At 40.9% G+C, this 26,236-nt stretch overlaps 2 protein-coding genes across 5 annotated transcripts; one reads left to right on the top strand and one right to left on the bottom strand.

Moving 5' to 3' along the window:
* Positions 1–157: 157 nt before the first annotated feature.
* Positions 158–12,422, bottom strand: LOC146660148 (beta-galactosidase-1-like protein 2). Of its 4 annotated transcripts, none has more exons than XM_085419885.1 (19): positions 12,286–12,422; positions 11,693–11,878; positions 11,537–11,605; positions 11,051–11,146; positions 10,596–10,704; positions 10,420–10,512; positions 10,257–10,338; positions 10,127–10,191; positions 9,956–10,040; positions 8,959–9,096; positions 8,696–8,779; positions 8,511–8,626; positions 8,270–8,416; positions 5,508–5,579; positions 3,487–3,565; positions 3,296–3,383; positions 3,101–3,212; positions 2,083–2,199; positions 158–453 (listed from the first exon to the last, which is right to left on the bottom strand). In XM_085419885.1, exons 1-19 carry the CDS (start codon positions 12,375–12,377, stop codon positions 367–369), a joined length of 1,917 nt encoding a protein of 638 aa, XP_085276011.1. In that variant the 5' UTR covers positions 12,378–12,422; the 3' UTR covers positions 158–366. The 4 variants fall into 4 exon arrangements, 3 of the variants coding, with proteins under 3 accessions (XP_085276011.1, XP_085276012.1, XP_085276010.1); XM_085419886.1 differs by having other exon boundaries at positions 8,511–8,623; XM_085419884.1 differs by having other exon boundaries at positions 8,511–8,779.
* A 2,261-nt stretch (positions 12,423–14,683) lies between these two features.
* Positions 14,684–26,089, top strand: ei24 (EI24 autophagy associated transmembrane protein). Its single transcript, XM_085419883.1, has 11 exons — positions 14,684–14,846; positions 15,962–16,098; positions 17,471–17,616; positions 17,826–17,886; positions 18,030–18,096; positions 18,182–18,306; positions 20,452–20,571; positions 20,671–20,782; positions 21,191–21,302; positions 24,523–24,597; positions 24,681–26,089. Exons 2-11 carry the CDS (start codon positions 16,057–16,059, stop codon positions 24,841–24,843), a joined length of 1,023 nt encoding a protein of 340 aa, XP_085276009.1. The 5' UTR covers positions 14,684–14,846; positions 15,962–16,056; the 3' UTR covers positions 24,844–26,089.
* The last annotated feature ends 147 nt before the right edge of the window (positions 26,090–26,236 follow it).

The following is a 26,236-nucleotide window of genomic DNA, read 5'->3' as shown; positions in this document are numbered from 1 at the left end:
GTGTGTGTGCATATATGTATATGCCCATTTCACCAGAGTTCTAAATTCGCTTTTCATGGATTTAGACACAGAGATTTCAAAATGTGAGGCAACTGCACATAAATCATATTTCCTTCGTACATCAAGCTGTTATAAAGTAGGATTAGCTATAAAATCTACCAGACTAAACTGTGCCATATTCAAAATGAATCCCGAATGAGCCCCCAATATATATGTAGGTGAAATTTATTGGATTTGACAGAATTTATTGTTTCCCTGTATTTCAATTCCTCCTGATATGATAAACACCTAGTAATACAAAAGAAATGCAAATTTTACATACATACACACATAAACACAAACATTGGAATTGTGACGTGATGTTGGTCACTGGATGTCAGCAGCCATGCCAAGATCAGCCTGATCCTCAAAGTGGACCTTGAAGTCTCCCTCTTGTTCCTCAAACACAATGACCTAATTTATTTGAGTGTGAAAAAAAAACACAGACAAGTGTTAGAGATTTGTTTGGTTTTTGCAATTATAGTACAAAAATACATTAAGAGTACAGCAGTTTACAAAGCTAGAGCCAGCAGATATTTAGTATAAAGAGTGTGAAGAGGAGGAAACGGCTAACCTGAGTCGCCCAGAAGGTAACAAAATCATCTTACAAGCAAATATGAATGAAACATACAACAAACAACATGTAAATTAGCTATGGTGATCCTAGGCTGGGCTAAGCTATTGGAAGCCTTGGAAAACCTAAACACATTAATATCGTCAGTCTTCTCGTCTAACACTAGATAAGAGAGAGCAAGTAAGCAGTGTTAATTTTGTAGACCAATAATTTTCATCATATTTTTAGTCAACAACCTTTTTTCTGACAAAAACAAGACAATAACTACATAAAAGCTAAAGTCACAGGGACAAAAACTATGATGATGTCTATTGACTCTTTCATCAATTATTAAAACGGGATGAAGATATTATAGAGAGAGAGAGAAATCCAATCAGAACTAATTTAGTTGTGTAGAAAGATGGGACGAGTGGGAGTGATCCAATCAGAAGTATGTCCTTGTGCCATCACTTTAGATGCAAACATATGGAAACGGAGAAAATAAGACACATTGTAACCTGTGTGGCACAACTTTCACTATTACAACACTTTAACAACTATTACACTTCATGTTTTAGTCAAACTACAATTTTTACTCTGAGTATTGCTATCAGTCTCAAGTAGTTATGACCAGATGGCTACACAGCCAGATCCATTCCTGGGTGACATCATGGTGGCTGCAACCATCTTTTACATAAGTCTATATTCTGTCTTATACTTTTTTAAGAAATTCTTTGTCATCTATTTCCTATTCTAGCAAACCTTTAAACCAATCATCTTTCTGCCTCCACATAGCATCATCGCCAATGATCGATGAAGCTATGTGGAGGTTTTTTGGAGGACTGCATGCAAGCACGTCTGCTTTGGCTGTGTAGTTAAAGACCTACAAGAAAGGACACAAGCGCTGTACCATTTTGTATTTATGAGAATAAAAAATATTCTAGAACAGAATATTAGCCTAAAAAATTGTGTTGCTCTACTTTTTTATTTAAATTACTTTCAGTTCTTCTGCTGTAATTCTTATATGAAATGATAATCGCTTGCATCCAGGGAAACAATCATACAAAGCCACTATTGCAAAAGCTAACTTAGTATATAAGCAAAAAAAGAAAAGAAATGAAGCAAAACAAAACACAAAGGCTGAAACAGTTTAACAGTAAATCAGGTCACGGTTGTCAGATACAGAAACAAAAGCAATAATTAAAATTCTTAATTAAACTAAGGAGAAAAAAATGTGAAACACATTTACATATTTGAACTTTTGGGATCAACAACTCATTAGAACCAACATTACAAACGCCAACAACAGCTGTTTACAATCATACTGTGACAGCAGATATCAAACTACAAGCTCGTTTTATTAAAATTAGCTGTTCTCCGACCTGAAGGATGTATCCACGGACTCTGGATGTAGCTGTAAGCGGCGCTCACACAGACTAACAAAGTGCTACAATCATCATAATTCATCATTTGCTTCTGAACAGTTATACCTGATTGATTCCACTATTGAGAAAAGGACCTGGGAGGTAGAGAGTCTGCTGGGGGCCAATGGACCAGTAGCGCCCAAGGTTCAACCCATTGATAAACACAACACCTTTCTCCCAGCCCTGCGGATCCCAGACACATACATTTATTAAAACAAATTCAAAAAATAAGTATAAACACACCTGGCTTCTTTATGTATGTTTTTAACATATTTAGATGAGGAAACATTTGACTATTTTAAAAATGCCGCAGACAAAAGATGTTTTATAGTACTTGAAGGACAGCACAAATGGTAATTCTTCAGTGGTTCATTGAATAAGATTACCAACAGATCTCAGATACTTCTGTTTAAAATGAAATAAATTACACCCACAGTATCAGAAGCTCATTTTGCCCCCATTGGCACTCCTTGTAGGAGTTTTGTGTACGTCCACCAGTACCTGCTTTCTAAACTCTCTTCCCTGTAAAATGATTCTCCTTGGTTTAAATGCCCATTCAACATTTCAGTGACACTGAAGGTTTTATTATTTTCAACCAAGTCATTGCATGACCTTCCATTTCTTCTTTCTGAGCCATTCTTTCACGAATGTGCTTCAGATCATTATCCTTTCAAAAAGGTCCACTTTCAGCTCACTTTTCAGATAAACGGATTCACATTACTGTATATTCAGGCGATGCTGAAGAATGCAAAGCTGAATCAATGCCTGCAAGCTACCCAGCGGTGAACTGGCAGTAATTTGATTTTCTTTACAGTTAATTTTGTTATTTCAAATAATTTGAAGAGCTTTTTATACCCTCTTCCAGACTGAAGACTCACAGGCAGACACTTCAACAGGATAGAGCACAAAAGATCCTAATGACAGACATTTAAAAGTCAGTTTCCACCTGCTACTCCACAAGGAGGTTTCAGTCATCGGAATTCCTTCTTCTAATTTATTGGATTTCAAGGTGTAACAATGTGATTAGTCTTTTCCGTTCATTTAAATGTCATTTACTTATTTTTTAACATAGCTGTTTACTTACTGGCAGCTTCACAAACGTGTCACTTGGATACCCATATGCAAACAGTCTGCCCATGAAAAATCCAGGGAAGCTGGGTGTTTCAGAAAGACTTTTCCAGGGTGCTTGATAAAGACTGAAATAAGGCCACATCAAACACACTATTACAGACAAAAGCAAGTAATATGCAGCGTATTAGATTTAATAAAGTCTACAAACCTATCAAGGAAGCTGGGTTTCATATCCAGGCTGTATATTGTAAAATCTCTCAAGGGGATATTGTTTAATAAAATGTCTCCCACTAGTCCTGCAAAAACACAAATCGAAATTGGCTTGCCCTCTACAAACTGATTGCTTGAGTGATTTAAAAGCAGGCAGAGCGATGAACAGCAAAAATTTCAGTCAGTCACCTTTACGTTGCTTGTCAAGCTCCCTTCCCTGGTGAACTCGTCCACAGTTCTCCACCAATAAACTCAAGGTACGACGTCCCTGTAGGGATCAATCACATTTATGTTTTTTGATCGTTTTAACAGCCAGACAGCTGCCTCTCCAGCATCCATCACCAGTGTTGGGTAAGTTACTTTAAAATAGTAACTTAGTTACATTACTAGTTACTTCTCTCAAAAGTAACTCAGTTACTTCAAGTTACTCGTTACTTTCAAAGTAACTAGTTACTAGGGAAAGTAACTTTGGTTTTACTCAGAATTCTCTTGTTAATGTGTTGCTTCCATAACTTTGCCAGTCTTCTAGCTTGCTTACTTGCCACAAGTGCACTGTGCCACCTACCAATAGAAAGGAAAAGATAATGTGCATATTTCCACGAGAGAAATCCCACGCCTGGACCGTCATTGACTGCTGCCATGATTCTAGCCTACGTCACAGTGTCATCTGCGCCTTTTACATCCAACACAAAAACTGCAGTCGTGGTGCTTTCGATTGTACTCAGAACTCGGAAATTCTGCCTTCCGAATAGGAAGATGTAGGTAACACCAGACTGCAGATGAGCTGCATACAGAGCTGGACTGGGACAAAAAAATCATCCCGGGCATTTTGACTAGAGACTGGCCCACCATTATAGGAAAAATCATAAAGCCTTTGAATGAAAACAAACGCTGTTGTGACAGTGATGTTCACTGTTTTGATGGTATATATGCATCAATCTATCAATCGTTTGTTGTAAGATTCAGATAATTATTTTTTAAAAGCTAGACATTTTAAATGAGAATAAGAAAGAAAAGTATTTCTTTGTGCCCCCCTTTCCCTGTTAATGCCCTACCTGCCCCCCTGGCAACACTTTGCTAGACCCGCCCCTGCACAGTTACCAGCTGTCAGCTACTTAGAAAAGGATCCTGGTGTTATTTGTCTCTCAGAAACAGTTCATAACTTCAACTCATTCATGTCACCTAAAAGGTAAACCTGTTTCTCCATCACCTGTTCAGCTCTGATGATCCAGTAAGGACATCTCCTGGTTTCATCTTCATGTTTCCCTCTCACCAGATAACCAAACCATATCATGACCAGCAGCTTTTTTGCAGCTGTGGCTCCAGCAAACATCAGCTGATACTAGAAATTAATATTAAATAAATTCTAACAACAGCTGATCAAGCTTAAACGTGCTGCTGTTGTTTAGTGCGACATCCGCTGGTTTCCTCTTTCAGCGCAAAGTGGGCGATAAACAAACAAGAGAGCCGATCAGCTGATCATTGATCAGTTTTCATGATTGAAGTAGAAACGGGAGAGGGAGGGGGAGAATGAAAGAAGAAGAGGCAGCTGTGCAGCGTAAACACAGAATAACTCCAGCTTTGTGCCTTTTTCATTGTAGCTGAAGTCCGGGACAAACTGTTCCTTTTCACCTCAATAAGAAACGCGTAATATTTTCTCTGAATACCAGGCGGGACGGTTGGCAACTCTAATAACTTATGAACAAAATAAAGTTAAACATCATTAACTTCATAGCACCCACCCAGCTGTATAGAAACTCCGTCATGCTAGCTAGCACGCAGTACGGAAAAAGTCAGAATAACGAAAATAAACTCCACCTAAACTTGGTTCATATCTGACCCAGAGAGACTGCAGGTCATAACTTCTTACCTGAAGTTCAGTTCACACTTGGACCGGCGGCCGCCTCGGGTCTCTTTTCCTTCTGCGTCCCCTTTCCTTCATCCACCTGCTGGCCTCCACCACTTGCTAATGTTACTGAATCTGTGGAAGCTCCGCGATAGCCACCACACGAAGTAACGAGTAACGACCCCATCTAAATCCCAGTAACGAGTAACGCGTTCCTGATTTTGGCATAATAACTAGTTACCGTGCTCGTTACCACAATAATAACGTAGTTACTGTAACGCGTTACTTAATAACGCGTTAGTCCCAACACTGTCCATCACACTGAATGAAGCCTTTCTCTTCACTGTTCAACTTGATATCATACCTTACCATCAGGAACCGCCAGCTCCAGACTCTGGCGCTTGAAAAGGCCAATGTAGCTTCTGTCTACAAACACCTGGAGTAAAAAACATTAGTGTCAAATAACTGTAGTAATTTAGTTTAAACTGTGTCCTGCTGGAAGGCACCAGAGCAACGCTCCACCCCTTTTTCTTTGAAGAATGAAATATCCACTTAAGCCGAAGTTTAATTGGTTGGTCCTCACTTTAAGAGCATTTCATGCAATAAAACTGGTAAAGACAGCATGAGTGGTCAAACCTGTCAGTTTAATATCTCAAACCAGATGTACTAATATCTGGGCCAGTGCTAAACCCTCTTTTAGGGCTTACCAAAAAGGCCGAGTGTCAGTGTTGTAGGGCAAATTAGCATGATGATGCATTTACAAAAGTGTGTCCATGGAAGTGGAAAGATCATATGGTGATGCAAACAGTGAGCTATCTTTATATCCAAAGATGCAGTCAGCTTATTTTAGTAATTACCTGACAAGAGGTGTACGAATTAGTGTCTAAAAATAAAGGCCTTTGATGAGGGAGTGCAAAAGAAGCGAATGAGGGTCTGACAAAAATAATACAATTTAAGCTAATGCTGTACACATGGTTCTTTATGAAAACAGTGTGACTATGTAGAGAAATGAAAAGAAGAGGAAGAAGAATCAGGATGATTTTCTTTGGGGGGAACTCATCTGTGAAAGTGCTAAAACTGTGTGAGTTTGAGGACTAAGCCTCAGGTGGACCTCAGGATTTATCCAGAGGAGAGCGGCGTTATGATAAACCATAACCCTGAATTAACCTGAAACCATGGGACCTGCATGATGTGCAGAAGAACACTAAACATTATTTACCAGAGAGATGTTTAGATCTCTATGTATGTGACTAAAAACACTGTTCAGTTCACTTCTGTTTGGTTTCAATTAAATAATAGACTGAAAGGGAGTCTGCAAGCATGCAGGTCGAGGACAGGGCCAAGGTTTTAGCAGTGTGCTCAGCTTTGACTGATCCAATTAATGCTTACTTTAATAAATATCTAGCATTATATGTTATATATATATAAACAATGGTAATTTGCACAACTGCAATATCCAGACAGGTCAGGAACTATAATGGAATTACAAGATTTTGTAATCCTTTTTTTATTTGTGGAAAAAACAATGAACTGTCTGAAGATTTTCTGCACACCGTAGGAGCACAAATCTCAGATTTACACAGTGGAATAGTTTGTCATAAAGCAGTCCTCCTCTGGCTCAATCCTGCGCTGCACCTGAGCTGTCAGATATAGCTGTGGCTGACATTAACTTTGAGAAAATTGGTAGAATTTAAAATTCACCAGAGAATATGTGAGGGAGAGAAGCCCATCAAGTGTAGAGACAGAGCGGGCAACTATCCCGCAGGAACAAATGAAAGTGAGAGAGGAAAAAGCTGGAAACGACATCCACGAGCAGAGAGCTGTAAACAATACATAAGAACTTGTGAAGATGGTCAAACAGATGAGTTTAGGTTTATAACTTCAGTGTGACATTTGATCACATTTGTTCAGTTGTTGAATAACGTAAGCAGTTCTGACATCGAACTGAAGTAAGCTGTTGGTAAACAATTCACAACTGAAATATGTGCCTTTAATGGAACTACAAGATTTTGTAATCTTGAGTAACAGTGAGCGAACTGGACAGAGTCACTGTTTCCCAGTGTTTTTGCTCTGCTAAGACCTCAGTCAGGGCTAAAGTGGCAAACTCTAGAGGAAAGTGTATAAAATGTATATTCCCCAACATGTGCTAGCTGACCACTCAGAGGTAGTGTTTGCAGACAAGTCGGCATCTCAGTACAAACTACAGGTGGCCCTGGCAACAGTGACCAAAGCAATCACAGCACTCAGATAACTGGTTACCATGAAGTCACTGATTGTCTTTTTCAGGAATGAATAGCTTATACTTAACAGCTTAACAACTCACAGCCGGCTGCGAAATAGTAATTTTCTTATAATGACCAGCAGTTGCCGCGTGGTTGTTAACTTGTCTGTTGGCCTGTGTGACTGATGTAAACTAGGTTAACTGTCCTCTGGCTCCTGCTTATATTTGATCGTTCAAATTTTCAGCAAGAAGGAATCATTTTGTTCTTGCAGGGTTTTTTCTTATTATTTATTTATTTGCTGTTCATTTTATGAACAATATCAAAAATGTTTAATGAATGAGCTATTAGGAGGATATTTTTAACCCTTGGACAGAGTCTGGTTAGCTGTTTTCCCATATTTGCAGTTTTTCTATGCTGACTATCTTATGCCACTAGGTTTAAGATAAGATAACCTTTATTAGTCCCACACGTGGAAAATTTGTTTTGTCACAGCAGGAAGTGGACAGTGCAAAAGTTATGACGCAAAAATTAGAATACAATAAGAATAAATACAGTACACAGCTGTACAGAATAGAATAAAATAATATACTATATACAGTAGAATAAAATAGAATAAAAATATACAATAAGATAAAAATAGAATACGAATGCTATATACAACTGAGTAAAAATACAACGATGCCAGAAAAGATTATTGCACTTAGTGTTATTGCACATGTGTGGATGTGTGTGTTTGTTCAGTTAAAGTTCAGTTCATATTTAACAGACATATATCTTTTAGCAGTAAGACATGACTTCCTTGTTTTTAATAAATTTGTTTTCAGCAGCTACAAACACATTATGGAAGCTAAGCAATTAGCTTATGGATAAATATCATGCACATGTATAGTGTGCATTAACTCACCAGGGCACGGTCTCTGACATTGTCCCCTGACTGTAACAGCCCTCCCCTCGTGATGATAGTCTCATACAGAGTGTAGCCATAGGACTGTCCATTTCTGTTGTTCACGGGTAGATTTTCCATGTTTACTGGTTTGGTGGACTTAAATGGCTGCAGAGACAATTGAAACAGTTGAACTGTCTGAAAAGCAAAATTCTTTACATTGCAGGATACGTACGTCACAGATAATCTCACATAAACGTACTCCTTCTGTGAAGCTTAAAGCATCCCATAATGAAAGGTGCTGGTACATAATGGCTGGTTCATAAGCCTCCCTGTAATGCAGGACTGGCATGTCCGGGAGACTGTCAGAGCCTCCTGCTGCACAGAGAGGCAAAGAGGTCAGTAACTGAATAAAATAATGTGCTGCATATCTCGTGTTTTTCTTACTGTTTTTGTATCGGGAAAGTAAATCCCTGAGAAGATGGTACTTTGAAGTGTATTCCCCAGATTCAGACAGAGGAGCGTCATAATCTGCGGAACATCAACAGTGTGCGAAAACTGTCATTTGCTGCCACCTGCTGGGTGTTAAGGTCAACAGTACAGAACACGACATTTTCCAGCTCTCATACGGCAGTTATTAATCACTCAAACGTCTTTGTGAATTTGCATGAGAGTCTATTTGAGACTGAGCACAGTACAAAGGAACCAACCATAGCTGGGGACTAAAGCTCTGTATGAGGGATTGGCGAGTGCTCCGCTCATGAAGCCAAAACTGGATCCTCCGTGGAACATGTACAAGTTGACAGACATGCCTCTCCTCAGAATTTCCCTTACAGTGGATACCATATCTGACAAGAAATGAGACGTGTTCACAGTGTTTAGAAAAATGGATTCATGCAAATACAAATTTTGAATCCCGAAACTCTTCTGACTCATTTTCTTAAATGCTTTAAGTGACTCATTCAAAAGCAGCATGACCCTGACATTTGCATGTCCACTGTGGGCATGTAGCTGCCATTTCTCATGCAAAAATCTACACTGGGGTGAGAAAGAAAGCACATTTACAGCAGTTTAGAGGAACTGGAGATAGAGTAGCACTAGTGAAACAGACAATAACGCTACCCTTTGATTGGTTTTACTCATATATGCATTTCTTTCAAGGGTTAGTAAAGTATTCGTAAAGTAAGAGTATAGATTTCTGTATCCAAATTTCTTTTCACAAGCAGGTTTTCCATGTTTACTGGTTTGGTTGATGTAAACGACTGTTTTTAAAACAAATTTGCTTTAAAGCAGTAATTATAAGACAAAAACCCAACAGATTTCAATTTCCAAATTTGGTTTCTGAAGCAGGAGATTTAGACCGATTTGTATTTCACTGCACAAGCTGCACACAAATGTATAAAAACGAATGAAAGACTAATAAAATAACTACAGGCAATGATTTCCACAATATTTTTCTTTTCATTTTATAAAATATAAGAAGAATTCAATTTGCACAAGACACTTTATGCCTGTTTTTTGCTAATGTAACATCACTATGTAGCATTGGCTTTCAGAGATACTAAGAGAAGGATGTGTACGCTTCTTTTACCACCTCGCTGAATTATGAAGACTCCCTTGAGCGACACTCCATTGTTAGACCACCCAGGTTGATTATGAATAGCAGGGGAGCAACATGCCACTAGCAGCACAGAGAACCCTCCTTACCCTCTGGGGGCAGCACATGGTGGAGCTCTCCCCAGATATCATACCAGCCGGTCCAGTAATCCATCACCATGGTGGGGTTGTTGGGCTGAAAAGCAGCACGCACACAGTCAGCTTGCATCTCCTTACTGTCATCAGTGATGGATACAAGTGATGTGGAAAGGTGAGACTCACCTGGATAGCAGTCAGCTCCTGGATGTTTCTCTGATTTAGCTTCTGAAGCTTCACTGTCCTGAGGGCTACACGAGATTAGGTTAACTCTGTGTGTGCATGTTTATGTTTAGGTGTGTGATTATTAATATACCTCCATCCACACCCCCAGACTTTAACGTTTTGTGCTTGTCTGATGTGAGCAGCAGTTCGCTGATCCCTCTGGATTGCAGAGCCTTTCAAAATAAAACACAAAGGAAGAAGTGAAAATAATCCTATTGATCCGTTCTATCCCATCAAGTTTCATGTGTAGTCACCTCTTTAATGAAAAGCATGTAACTCTGATCCTTTGCAAAGGAGCCATACTCGTTTTCCACTTGCACGGCAATGATTGGACCTCCTTTCTTGAACTAGAAAAACACAAACAAGCATTTTTTTTTTTAATTAAAAAGATTAACAGACTCTGCTTCAGCTGGTATGTTTCCAGCCTGACCTGCAATGGAACCATTTTTGGTATCAGCTTGTCAAAAAAAGTGTTGACAGCCTGAATGAACCCTGGGTGCGTCGTCCGCAGTCTCATGCTGCTGTCTTGGAGGAGCCAGCTGCAAAGACATAGAAAACATGCTCAGTTAACACTTAACAACAGAGCCACAGTGAGTCTAAAATACTGGACAAAGCTTGAGACACTGAGCAAGCCTTTACTTTAAACAAGATGCGACTCTTCCACCCTGATTTCATTCAGAAAGCAAAAATGGCACTTTGTGCGTTAGATCAAGTAACTCTTGTGCTGTCCGGTTAAATTCACTTAAATACAAATCTATTTACTCAGGACAGGCACTGAACAGACTTGCAGTTTAAACTAACGTCCCTTTTCATACCATATGAATATACACACAAAAAAATTCTGAATTTCTACATAAACCTACATACAGAGAACACCGTGACTACCTCGGCAGTCCTCCTAGGTCCAGCTCAGAGGAAATGTAGGGTCCTGGACGCAAAATCACCCACAGTTCCATCTCGGCTGCAAGACTGATATAGGCTCTGAAATCCAAACAGAAAAGAAAATCAACAAGCAACTTTTTCCTGTGCAAACCCAAAGTTTAGACTCACAGTGAGGCTCCATTTCTTATTGTTTGGTGAGTCTGAAAAGTGCCTGGCAACAACACTGGCAGAGGCAGGACCTCTCTCTTCGCTTATCATCGCTGTGCAGTTAATTGCTCGATAAGCTGCTTTTGTTATGGAGATGCTGCTGTTGTCAGGTGGGACTCTCTGCCTCTAGCATCTCCCCTGAGCACTGAGGACTTAGATGATGAGGAGAAAATGAAGAATATATCCAAAATACCTTAGAGCAGGTAATATTGTTAGAGAAGCTAGGAAGGTGGTGTGAAGGATGCTGTGTGGTGATTAATCATATAAGAACATTCTCCTTACTGTAAATCCAGCTGTGTCTGGAAGCTAAAAACCTCTCTTTCCGGCTGGTGCAGATTCCACGGCACATATCTGCAAGGATGGAGGGCGCCCACAGTTAACATTCAGCAGTGACAGTGCTTGTGATTCTAAACTCAATCACTGGAGCAGTGTTCGTACGTAGTGAGGGTATTAATCCCACAGGCTTTCATCTTCATCAGGCGGTCCCTCCAGTAGGCCCTGGGCACACGGAAATAGTGGATGGATCCCCCAATGATGCGGAAGGGCTCTCCCTCGAGGGTGAACTGGGACGTGTTGGCACACAAGCCGACCTTTCGGCTCATCCTCCTCCCCCTTCCCGACATGCTGGAAGAGGAGTTCCACTCAGTGTGTCACAGTCACTTAATGCCTAACACAGGCTATTGTACTCTAACTGACCACATGACATGCTTGGCAGGAATTTGCAGATGTCTTGAGTTGAGCAGGAGGACATCAGACTTCAGTAAACTCATAAGAGCTTCTTTTACATTTTCTTCATCATCCATTAGTTTCTTATTATTCACTTCCCAAAATAAATAAAGTTTCTTATGACAACCGTCAAACTGTGTGTAATACAATGACACTGTTGTACTGTTATAGAAGCCACACAAACAATATTACTATTGAGACTGTTTGAATTGTGTGTCTGTGAAAACTACATCAAGCTGAATCGTTGCATTGAGGGGAAAACAACAGCCTCTTACTGGAACATACGTAACATTTTAAGAACTTACCCAAGATATCTGTACATGATGAATCCAGCAATGCACAGGCAGATGAGTGCATATTTCCTTTTGTGCACATTTCTTATCCTGAGGACAACCATGGATGGAGAGCGAGATCCCTTCTGGCAACATAAGCAACAGTCGAGTTAAGTTCACAGCAGCATCTGTGTGCAGATGAACGCATGATGCTGGTCTGAACAGTGCACCGCCTCGTGGGAGTGCCTCTGCGCGGAGCCATGGAAATCTAACTCACCTCATTAGCAGCAGGGTTTGTCTTCGGTATTGTTTGGCTTGTAAGAACTACTACACAGCTTCCTTTTTCTTTTCTTCTTTTTTTAGAGCTTTACCAGAAAAAACAACAAACAAAATGAAAACATTTAATCCTGAAAAAGTTTCTTCCATCTTAAAAATAGTGTCTAGTAATCTAAAATATAAAAATAACGAGAAATGCGGCAAGTTATATCATATCTCCAAAGTGTTCATTATTTTATCTTCTTTTGAAACTTGTCTAGATGTGTGGAGCTAATTGCATATTGCTGCCCTTCATTCGTCATTCATAACTCATTCTATGGAGTTGGTCCTTATTTCTACATGTGCTGGGGACCATAACAACCCCACAGTGGTGCCCAGTTCATGTTCTTCACTTGACACATGTTGAAATGGGGTATTTTGCTTTGTTTGCCTCTACTATCCCTACCTTTAAGTGCCATTAGTAGTCCAATAGACTCTACACAGGCCTGTACATTTCTTAACCTCTCCCAGCCACTCACGATCCACCCAGGTTCCCACAAGCTCTGTACCACCACAACACTCATATATGACTTAGCTAGTGGCCAGCAAGCAGCAACTCTTGTAAGTGGGAAATGGCTCTTCGATCCCTTATCTTATGACCCCTGTAAATACTTTCCTGATGCGTTTTTTCAACTTTAGTTGCTACTGCTCTGGTTTCAAGACAGAAAAGATGATTATTTGTGCTCCTCAGCAAAGGAAGACAAACCAGGGTTAGCTGTTAGAGCCACTAGCTACAGCTAATTGTTTCTATTGGTTTCATAGTCGGAATAGCCCTGCACACGTAACTTTGTGGTGGTTAGTGGTCGTGTCGATTTTCAATATGCAGCTGTAGAAGCTGTTAGAGTCACGTGTGTAAACCTGCCCTCCTTTTCTTTTTGGTGTGCTCTTTCTCTTCCACTGTGAAAACACACTCACTCATAAAATTTCTCAAACTCTTAATGAGTTTTATTTAGGAAGGTTCCTAAATAATTGTCATGACCTGGAATTATCTGCATGGCCACAAGAGCTGGTGGAATTCTCTAAAAACTAAGGAATGCTGCTTCATTGCTTTCTTTCTTTCCCTTCTTTAGGAAAGTATGCAGTGGATTAATTTATAAAAGAAGATGATGTCTGGCCACAGTTCATATGTTATACACGGACCCACCATCATTACAAAGGTGGAGCAGCTAGACAACACTGCATTTTCAGTTTTAAGCAATATGCTGTTTATGTCTCTGTGATAGAAATGGCTCCTTATCAAGTTATTATAATAAAACTCCCATATTTACATTCCAAATTTATATAAAGTTCTTGGGCGCTTTATTAAAATAATCAAATCGAATTTAAGATTGATCATAACACATTTTGCATTAGTTATGTTTGTTGTTGTAGTATTTTTAAATAATTGACTGTAGGCCTCTTCTTTAGCTTTATATTCGTCCTTGAAGTTGTCAGTGCTTCAAAAAAAGACACTTTGCAGGTATTTAAGGAGCTTTAGGTCAGCGTTTCAAACGCAGCTTGCTCTTTCTCTGCCCCACTGCAGCTTCTCCATTTCAATTACAAGCTCATATGTGCTGCAGCTTTTAGTCTTTTACCTCCACCCCTAACCTCAACCTTTCTTTATCTGCTCCTCAGTCAGTTCCCAGGCTTTCACACATTTTCTCTGCATGAGGTCTCTCCAAGGCGTCCTCACTTCAAACACACACGTGAATTTGAATATGCTAACTTTCATTGTTATACAGCCCGAGGCCCAGCTGTGCTGCATTTTTCTAACACCACGTACTTTGCGTGTGAGATTTAAAAATTCCATTTATCTTGTCATGCTAATCGTTGCTTTATTCACTACCTGCTGCAGTTGCATGTGGATATGTTCTAAATTTATTTCCTTTTATTCCATCGTGAGCCGATAGCAACACAGCAAAACTTAATTCTGCAACCTTATAACAAAGCTAACAAAGCTATCTAGCTTCTCTCACAATCATATAACATCAGAGATATAGAAAATAAAATATCGCTGTCGTCTTAATAACTTATTATAAATACGTAATGAATGCTCGACACATGCGTCATAAAGTGGACACACCCCTTAGCATTTTAATGAGCTTTTACTCCACTTTCTGTCTTCGCCTTCCAGTATTGAGGACTACGCTTCCCATGCTCCTTCGAGGTTGGAGCTTGCGCAATTTGTTTTCCACGGCCCTAGCTGCTGGCAGTGGCTGTATGCTGTTTGTTGTGTTTACATTAAGGAAGAGAAAGAAAGAATTTCCCAAGCTATTGTAACACCGTGGCTGTCGCATGAGGTAAGCACCAGACCTTTGTTAAATGTGTGCTCTATCTGTCTGTTAATCATTTGTATGGACGTTATCAGGAAGAAAAAGTCTACAGTTAAATTAGTTGTTGAGCGATAATTTAGCTAGCATCACAAACAGACAAGCTAGTTGAACACTAAAGAAGCGAAAGTCATCGATTACAGGGCCATAGTCAACATGCTGAACTCTATATATGAGATTATGCCAGTTTTAGAGGATTTTTAAGCAGACCACAATGAGCCAGTTAGCCTGAGTGTGTGTTATCATCTTTTTTGCGCTAACCCACTGAGTCAGCTTGCTAGCGTTGAATAAAACAGTATCGCACAGAGACAATAGGTGGACAAACGTTTGCATCTTAAGACAAAGGAGAGGACATCGCTGGTGTATAATGTCACCATGCAACAAATAAGACGATAGCAGCGTTTATGAAACGCACATAAGCTTTGCTTCTCTTAGCAAGGCATTAGATGCTGATAGATTTTGTCCAGAAGTTATTAAGTTGTGATCTATATGAAACTCGTTAGGTATTCTGTAAGAGCACGTGTTTAGTGTGCGGACAAGTATTTTTAGAAAGATATATATCTATATCTATATAGATATAGATATCTATATGTCAAATGTTGCTGATAATGGTTTTTAAAATAAAGACTTACATCATCATCAGCTTGTGAAACACTAAAAACGGTGACCAAATATCAAAACTCTGAGAGAATTTGCCAAACATTGTATTGTTGAACTTTCTTAGTATTAGAAGGCTTTTTCTGATGTATGTAAAACACAAACTAATGGAGGTTTATTTTTATGGATGTGCATGGAAAACTACCAGGTTTAGAAAGGCTACTGTTTGTAAAAGCCAAATGATATTATTATTATTATTATTATTATTATTATAAGCTTGTTATACAGGTAGCTGATTCATTGAAGAGGTAAAAACATTAAATATTATGTGACAGTTGAGTTAACAAAAATCACAAGAAAATAGGTCTTCAAGCAGTTGTGTGTCTTAGCAAAGCAAGTAGCAAGAGCTGTTAGCATCTGCATTTCAAAGGTTGAAGGTTTTCCATTCAGCCCCTCACTTTGTTTCCTTGGGTTTTGGTTTGTTGCAGGTTACTGGGTGAGCCCCTCCCTGCCATGAGAGCGGACCACCAGGTCACCAGCCCCCCCTCCTTCTGCAGTTGATGGATCTGCAGCTGGTGCAGAGATGACAGACAGCGTCAGGGCTTTCCTCCGCGATGTTGCGACGGTTAGCAAACACAAAGACACTGCACTCATAAATAATTTATGACATAATGTGCAAGTATGTAGTGTATGCAAACTGAAACAGAAACATTCAAAACAATGGACCCATTCAGCCCTGCTGGTTGAAACAGTAGAAAGAGCGAGCTGAAGATCGTAATTCTGACTGATTTCTGTGACATACACATGATTTAGCAATCTTAATGTAGATAGTATGTTCCATCCATTTGGTGTCAGAGTTTTGGATGTTAAAGTTCTGCGAGTAGCCAGTTTTGAAACTTGGCAGCCGACATCTTGGAATAAGCCCAGACTCTCATTTTTAAGTCTCTTTCTAAATAAAAGTCGAGCGATCATTTCAGTGGTCACTGGGACAGAAAAACTGCTTGTACAGAAACACAAGTCATATTCAATAAAAACAATTTCACAAGTTTGGAAACTTTGCTCTAAGTTTAAAGAGCTTTTTTGCCTCTTAAGTTACACTGTTTAACATCATTAATGCTTCAGTAACGGTCCAGTGCAGAGCCAAAATGAACAGCTTCTCTACTCAACAAATGTCACGCTAATTCACAATGTGGATCCACAGTAGGGACATAACGAGCAGAGAGAGGTGCCTCCATGCAGCAGAAACTGTGTTGAAACCTCTGCTGTGTCCATGCATCTGCGCAAACACGAGGTTGTTTCCAGTTTCAGCACTCACTGAGTGCATAGAAATACTCATCAGAAATTGAATCTGTGACTGAAGTGTAAGAAGAAGAGAAACTCAACCAGACAAAACCTCCAAAGACACAATAATGTTTGCATATGTTTCTCTAAAGAGCTTTACTGTGAAGCAAGTTCATCATAGCCAGGTTTTCTGTGGATTAGCTGGCTTCACAAAACCTAAAACCCCAGGCATTGGTCAAATCAGGACATCATCAGCTCACCCATGGAAATGCATGCAATGAAGCTTGCATCACACAGTTTGAGCTGATGTTAATGCCAGAGGTGGATGTTGCTCTGCAGTTACTGATTCAGCAGATCATTGGCAATGTTTAGGCATTATTCAGTAAGGTCTTTAGAATGACTCATTCTTTTACAAATGTTGGTAAAACCAGACTGCATGGCCATGAGACTGACAGTGTTTGACTTCAAAGATTAAGATGTGTGGCCATGACCATGCAAAGCACAGCTGGGCTCCAGTGACGGTGTTATTAAGCCATACTTTGAACCTGTGCAGCCTGAACGTGTCCGGGTTACTTCAAGAGCCTCCAGAAATAATATTTGTCTTTGAAATAATGTCAAATGTTCTTTACTGACCTCACGGGGATCATTCATTACAGAGAAGATTTAAGACTTGTAGAAATGCTCCGACTGTCTCTTTTTGTATTTATGCTCTACAGGGGATCAAGGACTCCATATTGGGGATTGGAACAATCTCCAAGCTGGATGCTCGTATCCAGCAGAAAAGGGAAGAGCAGCGGAGGAGAAGGGCCAGCGGGGCCCTGGCACAGAGACGGGCACAGAGTGAGGAGCGCAAACCGGACAAGTAAGCACCCGAACACATTTTGGTCGCATTTTGTTTTCTTCACTAGTAAATATAATAATGTGTGAATTACAATATGTTATCTAGTTGGGGCCATCATCATATCCACCCTGCAAACTGCAGCACGCTGACAGTTCTCAGGAGTTTGTTTAGAAGCAATGAAATCAAGTCATGCGAAAGTGAAACATTAGTGTTGTTCATTTTTCTTCTAGTGATCCCAAAGTAGCCAGCAGGATTTTTCAATGCTGTGCCTGGAATGGAGGAGTGTTCTGGGTAAGCTTAAACTGTTACTGCCTCAAATGTGAAACATCATTATCCACTAAAGTATCAAAGCTGAATACCAAAGTTAAACAACCACGCTATGCAGGGAAGCACAAGTTAAAGAATAACAAAGGTATTTCTCTTTCTCTTCTCAGCTCAGTCTGTTTCTCTTTTACCGGGTGTTTATTCCACTCCTGCAGGCTCTCACGGCAAAAATCATTGGTATGTATGGCTGCTGCTCAATCTGGACCAAGTTTTCCGGTGTGTTACGGGAAGCAGATAATTAACAAAGCTGTTTTTACTCCAGGTGACCCCTCCCTCCATGGCAGTGTGTGGTCCTGGTTAGAGTTCATCCTGACGTCCGTCTTCAGTGCTCTCTGGGTCCTCCCCTTGTTTGTCCTCAGCAAGATCGTCAATGCCATCTGGTTCCAGGTCAGGCCCTTCTTTAAAATCAGACTTCCACGCCATGCACACGAGATGGTAACTTTTTTTGTCCCCTTCAGGCATCGGAGACTGTTATTACTTCTGGTGTACGATTTTCTGTAGTAGCATTCCACTTTAGCTCACAGCGCAGTAGACTATACTGAATCAGTGTCAGCTGCTGAGATTTATAAAGCCAGCGCTGCCTCAAGGGCTGCTGACTCTTCCTTTGCAATAGTTCAGACTGCTCTCTCATCAGAAATAGCCCCAAAATGTAAAGAAAGACAGAGGATACAGAGAAGAAGGGGTGTTTAATAATGTTCCCTCTAAACTGCGCGTGTGCACAATTGCGCACTGCTGGCACGGTCTCTGCGCACAGAAAATCTGCGTTGCACACAAAAAAAAATCTAACCTGAATTGAAATTAAAATTAAAACTTTAACAATTCTGTTTTGCAGTGTTAGTCAGTGAGTGACTGGCTGCTCCCGTATGGGATTACAACGATGCCACCTTATCCCATAATCCAGCCAATAATGCGATTCACATTCGTATATACGCAGCTAATCAACGTGGTTGACAGGCTATGACAGCGTCCTTATGTGCCGACGCTGGTGTTTTAGCAAAGTGGCTGATGTGGAGTGAAGCCACGTTAATGACAACGTGTACAACCATTGGAGATGTGAGCAGGACAGACGGAACAACTGACGGAAAAAGTGCACACGTCTGCTGTTGCTCACAGTGGTCCAAGTGTCCGCTCAGGGAGTTTGTGTGTTCGCTCAGACACATGAAAAATTAGAGGGAACATTGGTGTTTAATAAAGTCAGCTGTTAGATGGTATTGCAGCGCTTTATTAATAAAGAAGCTGTAGACACAGATGTTGCTTCTATTCATGGATGAGGCCATATGTGACGTTTAATTATACAGAAACAGTCTAAGGTTAAATTTTTGGTGTCCTTCCTGTACAACTATTTTTAATACAAATTTGGATATTGTGTAAAATGGAAATAAAAGCTAAATATGATTATTTGCAAATTATAAAAGCAACTATTACAAACTAAAAAATGTTGTAATAAAAAACCCCTGAAGTTATGCAATGCTGTGTGCACCTCATAACTATGTTCTTTAGCAAGAGATAAGTAAGTGTAACAGAGCATCCTGGTAAGTTAGAATGGGGTCGTGATTTTTAATAACTCAACCATACGGTTACAGAATAATGTTTCTCACAGTAAAGAAAGTCGTGATTGGTTTATGCTAGGGTCCCACAGCTTAAAAAAATAACTTTAATCAACCCAACACCAGAAGTAGCACATCCAACACACCACACTGCTGACCACCAGAGGAGACTACCAGCTCATCATCAGGTGTGATTTCCACACGTAGGAGCAGATGAGCCAGGGAAAGGAAAGAGGTCTCCAGAGCACTCACCGATTCAGCAGAACCTAGTGGCATGTGTGCATCATGTCTTTGATCTAACTGAATATGAATCAATTTGTGACTACCACACTAACAACAGAAAACCGAAAATATTGTAAAGTATTTTTTAATGGTTAAAACAGATTAATCACCCTGCTTCCACAAGAAAGGGCTAATCACACACCCTTCTTCTGGCTGATGGAACAAGCACAGTGCCACACACTGTCAGAGAAATGGCCCACTGGTGCTGCCGGCGACTTTCATTGGTCTCATACTCCTGACTCTGATGAGCAAGTGGAAACCAACTGTGCTCAATCACAGAGCTGCAGAAAGGGTGATACATGAAGAGACAGGAGAAAGCAGAAGCACTATGGGATGTAAAATAATATGGCACATAATATTATTCAAATATTCCCTCTATTAATTCAAGTCTTTGTGCACAATATACAAGGCTGAAAATCAATGTGAAATGAGCATTCTATTAAGATCTTAAAAAAGGGCATCTTTGTCAAACAAGACCGGGCTGTTTTCAGCACGATAATGCCAAAGCACAAAACCTCAGACCTGTCGATGAACTTCTGACAAACATTTGTTGTTGTGGTTATTTTGAGAGGATGATATTCGAAAATAAGAACTGGAAAACATTTCCCCAGCAGGGTCAGATGTCCATTACAGAGTTAAAAGCAGTTATACGTCCTGTTTGGCTGCAGTGACACTGATATCATTACGTTGCTCTGTGTTATAGGACATAGCTGACCTTGCATTTGAAGTGTCTGGCTGTAAAGCTCAGCCATTCCCCAGCGTCAGTAAGATCATCGCAGACATGCTTTTTAACCTCCTCCTCCAGGCGCTCTTCCTCATTCAGGTACATTTTATCCTTTCTTTAAAATAAATCTGCATAGCTGCCTGTGTTTCTCACTTTATTCCAACGAGTGTCGCTGTGTGTATTTTTGTGGTCCTCCAGGGTATGATCGTTAGTCTCTTCCCCATCGATGCTATTGGACAGATGGTTAGCCTCCTCCACATGTCTCTGCTCTACTCCCTGTACTGCTTTGAGTATCGCTGGTTCAACCATGGTGAGTCCTCTGTCAGCTTCTATACAGACACAGACTCATCTGAATTCAATGGGAACCTCTAAACCAGGGGTGTCAAACTCAAATACACAGTGGGCCAAAATTCAAAATGGAACAAAGTCGCAGGCTAACATTAATATTTATTGAAAAAAAAAATCTTCCTCCAGATGTAAGAATGAATCTTTTCTTATGGACTCAAACAAGTTTTGCTGAAAAACTGAATATGGAACAAGCAAAGCTTAATACTAAACAATATATATATTAGCTGTATAATACCAGTAGGCCAGCTCTAATAGTAATTTGGTATGGCTTCGCGGGCCAAATGTAATTAGGCTGTGGGCCAAATTTGGCCCGCGGGCCAGAGTTTGACACCTATGCTCTAAACGATGTGTTTTTTTGTGTTTGTCTAAGGCATCGAGATGCACCAGCGGCTGTCCAACATTGAGAGGAACTGGCCATATTACTTTGGCTTCGGCTTACCCATGGCTCTGCTGACTGCCATGCCCTCATCATACATCATCAGGTTAACACTGCGTGATTTTTTTGTGATCATTATTACAAGTATTATTTTGTTTGTGGTCCATTTTCCAGTCATGTTTTTTTTATTACACTTTATATATACAGTGGGGCAAAAAAGTATTTAGTCAGCCACCGATTGTGCAAGTTCCCCCACCTAAAATGATGACAGAGGTCAGTAATTTGCACCAGAGGTACACTTCAACTGTGAGAGACAGAATGTGAAAAAAAAATCCATGAATCCACATGGTAGGATTTGTAAAGAATTTATTGGTAAATCAGGGTGGAAAATAAGTATTTGGTCACCTCAAACAAGGAAAATCTCTGGCTCTCACAGACCTGTAACGTCTTCTGTAAGAAGCTTTTCTGTCCCCCACTCGTTACCTGTATGAATGGCACCTGTTTGAACTCATCATCTGTATAAAAGACACCTGTCCACAGCCTCAAACAGTCAGACTCCAAACTCCGCCATGGCCAAGACCAAAGAGCTTTCGAAGGACACCAGGAAAAGTATTGTAGACCTGCACCAGACTGGGAAGAGTGAATCTACAATAGGCAAGCAGCTTGGTGTGAAAAAATCAACTGTGGGAGCAATCATCAGAAAATGGAAGACATACAAGACCACTGATAATCTCCCTCGATCTGGGGCTCCACGCAAGATCTCATCCCGTGGGGTCAAAATGATCATGAGAACGGTGAGCAAAGATCCCAGAACCACACGGGGGGACCTGGTGAATGACCTGCAGAGAGCTGGGACCAAAGTAACAAAGGTCACCATCAGTAACACACTACAACGGCAGGGAATCAAATCCCGCAGTGCCAGACATGTTCCGCTGCTGAAGCCAGTGCATGTCCAGGCCCGTCTGAAGTTTGCCAGAGAGCACATGGATGATACAGCAGAGGATTGGGAGAATGTCATGTGGTCAGATGAAACCAAAGTAGAACTTTTTGGTATAAACTCAACTCGTCGTGTTTGGAGGAAGAAGAATACTGAGTTGCATCCCAAGAACACCATACCTACTGTGAAGCATGGGGGTGGAAACATCATGCTATGGGGCTGTTTTTCTGCCAAGGGGACAGGACGACTGATCCGTGTTAAGGACAGAATGAATGGGGCCATGTATCGTGAGATTTTGAGCCAAAACCTCCTTCCATCAGTGAGAACTTTGAAGATGAAACGAGGCTGGGTCTTCCAACATGACAATGATCCAAAACACACCGCCCGGGCAACAAAGGAGTGGCTCCGTAAGAAGCATTTGAAAGTCCTGGAGTGGCCTAGCCAGTCTCCAGACCTCAACCCCATAGAAAATCTGTGGCGGGAGTTGAAAGTCCGTGTTGCTCGGCGACAGCCCCAAAACATCACTGCTCTCGAGAAGATCTGCATGGAGGAATGGGCCAAAATACCAGCTACTGTGTGTGCAAACCTGGTAAAGACCTATAGTAAACGTTTGACCTCTGTTATTGCCAACAAAGGTTATGTTACAAAGTATTGAGTTGTATTTTTGTTATTGACCAAATACTTATTTTCCACCCTGATTTACGAATAAATTCTTTACAAATCCTACCATGTGGATTCATGGATTTTTTTTTTTTCACATTCTGTCTCTCACAGTTGAAGTGTACCTCTGGTGCAAATTACTGACCTCTGTCATCATTTTAAGTGGGGGAACTTGCACAATCAGTGGCTGACTAAATACTTTTTTGCCCCACTGTGTGTGTGTGTGTGTGTGTGTGTGTGTGTGTGTGTGTGTGTGTGTGTGTGTGTGTGTGTACACACACACACACACACACACACACACACAAACTACAGAAATATATTCAAAACTAATGAAAGGCACATATTGGAGAACAAAGTGCTCAGAAGTAGGTGCAAAGGACTTGGTCTGAGTAGAGAGTCCGTATGTGAGTGGCCTGAGTGATGGGGGTTACTAAGACCATGGCTCCGACTGGTGAAGAGGGTGGGGGGATAGTGTTTGTTAACAGTCCGAATGGCTCAGGGGAAGAAGCTGTTTGTGAGAGTGGAGGTGTGGGACCTGATTGACCTGAGGTGCCGACCAGCGAGTCAAACAGTTGTTGGGCGGGGTGCAAGGGGTCACGTGGGATGGCCCTGGTTTTCCTGAGACAGGAGGATCTGGTGATGGCCTCCAGGGGTGGCTGAGGGCAGCCAGTGATTTTTAGGGCAGTGTTAATTACCCTCAGTACAGCCGTCCTGTTCTCATTATTGTCCCCTGTGTACCAAACACCCAGGCAGTAGGAGAGCACACTCTCCACTGAGGAGCGGTGAAGGCCAGCAGCAGCTTCTGGTCCAGGTTATTCTTCCTCAGGACAGGAGGAAGTGCAGCTGCTGTTGGGCCTTCTTTACCAGCGCGTTGGTGTTGTGGGTCCAGATCAGATCAGCGGAGATGTGGCGTGCCCAGAAAACTGAAGGTGGAGACAGATTCCGCCTGTTCTGCGTTTATAATGAGAGGTGGACCTGTCTGTGTCTCCTGAAGTTCATTATGAGTTCTTATGTTTTAAGGACGTTCAGCTTTGGGTTATTTCTTGAGCACCACCGGGACAAGTTTTCTACCTCCACCCTTTATGCTGTCTCATCTCCATCAGAGTATGGCAGTGACAAATAGCAAACATCAGAGTCCACACTGATGCCTGGCAGGTGTGTTCACACGTAACAAGGAGGAGTTACTGTACAGTTTTATAGATAATGATAGGAATGATTTCCTGAAGTGTTCTTTATGGCAACGCTGTTGAATTATTCTGAGGGAGATGGAGCTGTGCTGCCTCAGAAGTGCGCAATAGAGATGGGCTGTCCATGATGGAGAGCAGTTTGTTCAGCGACCTCCTAAACCTCACTGACTCAAACGCCTCCAGATTCTGGTCAGTGATGGTTCCAGCATCTCTGGGTCTGTTGCTGACCCTTCTCCCCAGCATATAACAGCAAAACAGATGTAACTCGCTACCACAGACTGGTAGATCTCCACCATCCTGCTGCACTCATTAAAGCTTCCTGAGCTTCATCAGGAAACAGTCTGCTCATCCCCTTCACTTTGAGAAGGAGAGGAACTCCACTATTTATAATTACAATATATTACAAAGGAGTAATTAGTTATAAATAAATATAGTGAATGGTCACAAACATGTCAGAACTTTCTAATAGAGAGGAATCTGGAATTTGGACCTTCTGCTCTGTTTTTAATGGTTTTTAAATGCTATCTTTGTTTCCTATGCAGCGGTTGCTTGTTCTCCATCCTTTTCCCTCTGTTCATCATCAGTGCTAATGAGGCAAAGACACCAACAAAGCTGTAGTGAGTGTCCAACAACACACTGTAAGAACAATAAATAAAAGGATCTATTTCACAAGTGACTGATGTCGATTTCACTCTTCCAGCCACTTCCAACTGCGTCTCTTCTCCCTGGTCGTGCTGATCAGCAACAAGCTTTTCCACAAGACTGTCCACCTGCAGTCATCACTGACGTCATCTGCCTCCACAGAGAGGCTGTCAACACCTCACACCTCCCCGACCCGCCAGAGGCTGCTGCCCACCCAGTGAAGGAGATAGGATAGTCACCAACAAGCGGTTTCACTGAAAAAAATTTTTTTTTCTTTTTCTAGAAGGATCGCCCTTAATGAAGATGAGTTCAGCTGGTTCATGTGGTTCAGGACAAAGGGTTTACATGTTTTTGTGTAATCTGTGCCGCCTCAGTTACTCATTTTTATCCACATATTCTGTGTGACACAAAAATCGACTGACCTGTGCCTCACACTCAAAACACTTTAAATACTAAGATCCAGACTTCTTTTTACTTTTCTTTCTTTCTTTGCATAATGTGCCATTTGAGTGACTCTCCTTTTAATAAATTACAGCACAAGACATCACAAAGTTTTAATTTCTTTAACCAAACGTGACTAAAGAAGGATATTTTTCTCTTTGAAGGGGCTTTTTTGTGTTCAGAAGCAAAGCACAGGTGTGTTTTCTTAAAAGTCACATTCCTCCCTCACAGATCCAACACTTTCTTGCACACGGACGTGTTTCTCTATTAAATTCTGCTCTCCTCACAGTCCCGTCTGCAACCTTGTACAGTTATAAAGGGAGGCTTTTTAGTTTGAAATCCCCACAGCTTTGTTTTCAGTAGAGTACAAGCATCGTTTCAGGAGCTGCTATTAAAAGGCAGAGTGACCTTTTTGTAACGGAAATCAACCAGAAATTCACTTGTGTGCATTGACATAACTGTTCCTCTGCGTCCCATCCCAAAAATAAAAAGTCTGGATTCTGCTGTCTAACGTCACAATACACACGGCTACACCGGCAAAGGGCAAGCTTCATTAGAGCTTTTAGTGTATTGATAGATGAGACGACACTGCCAAACCGCTGCATCTTTAACTTTACTTTGACCACTTCAACGCTAAGCTCTGTCACAAAGGAGTCATGTAGCTCGTAGCTTTACAACAGACGGGTGATCAGCCTCGACTCGCTTGCTGTAGTGCCCCTTGCACCTTAAAGAGAGCTTGATGCAAATATAACTGATCCCCAAATATCATTGGCTGTTTGGTTATTTGTGCTGTACATAATGTTAATACCTCCTGAATGTTCAGTCAGAAGCCCAGCGCCACACAGTGACCCCACCCCAACCTTTGTCTCATCAGAGCTCGTGGATGTGGAGCGGGGCCATGATTTTAAACAGTGTGCAATTATTGTAAGAAGAGCATAGTGTTTGTGCAGACTGATATTTGTGAGTGAGGTTTTGTAAAAGTAATACTTCTAATTTGAATAAAATTGGTCAGTATTCAATATTTGAGCTCTTGTGTTTCTGTGTTTTTTGTTTCTCTACGACATTTCAAACTCAGCATTGCAAAGATAAGGATAGATAAAGGATTTATATCACTGAAAATCAGATTAGGTCCTTGGGTTGCACTCCAAATTGTTCATGGTTGATAAAAAAAAA

This window comes from Rhamphochromis longiceps, linkage group LG10 (genome assembly GCF_057381845.1).
Source record: "Rhamphochromis longiceps isolate RC_006_pf linkage group LG10, R_longiceps_female_GT1.1, whole genome shotgun sequence".
NCBI classification, from domain to species: Eukaryota; Metazoa; Chordata; class Actinopteri; order Cichliformes; family Cichlidae; genus Rhamphochromis; species Rhamphochromis longiceps.
The sequence above is the reverse complement of the archived record's forward strand: the minus strand, read 5'-3'. Positions and strand labels throughout refer to the sequence as shown.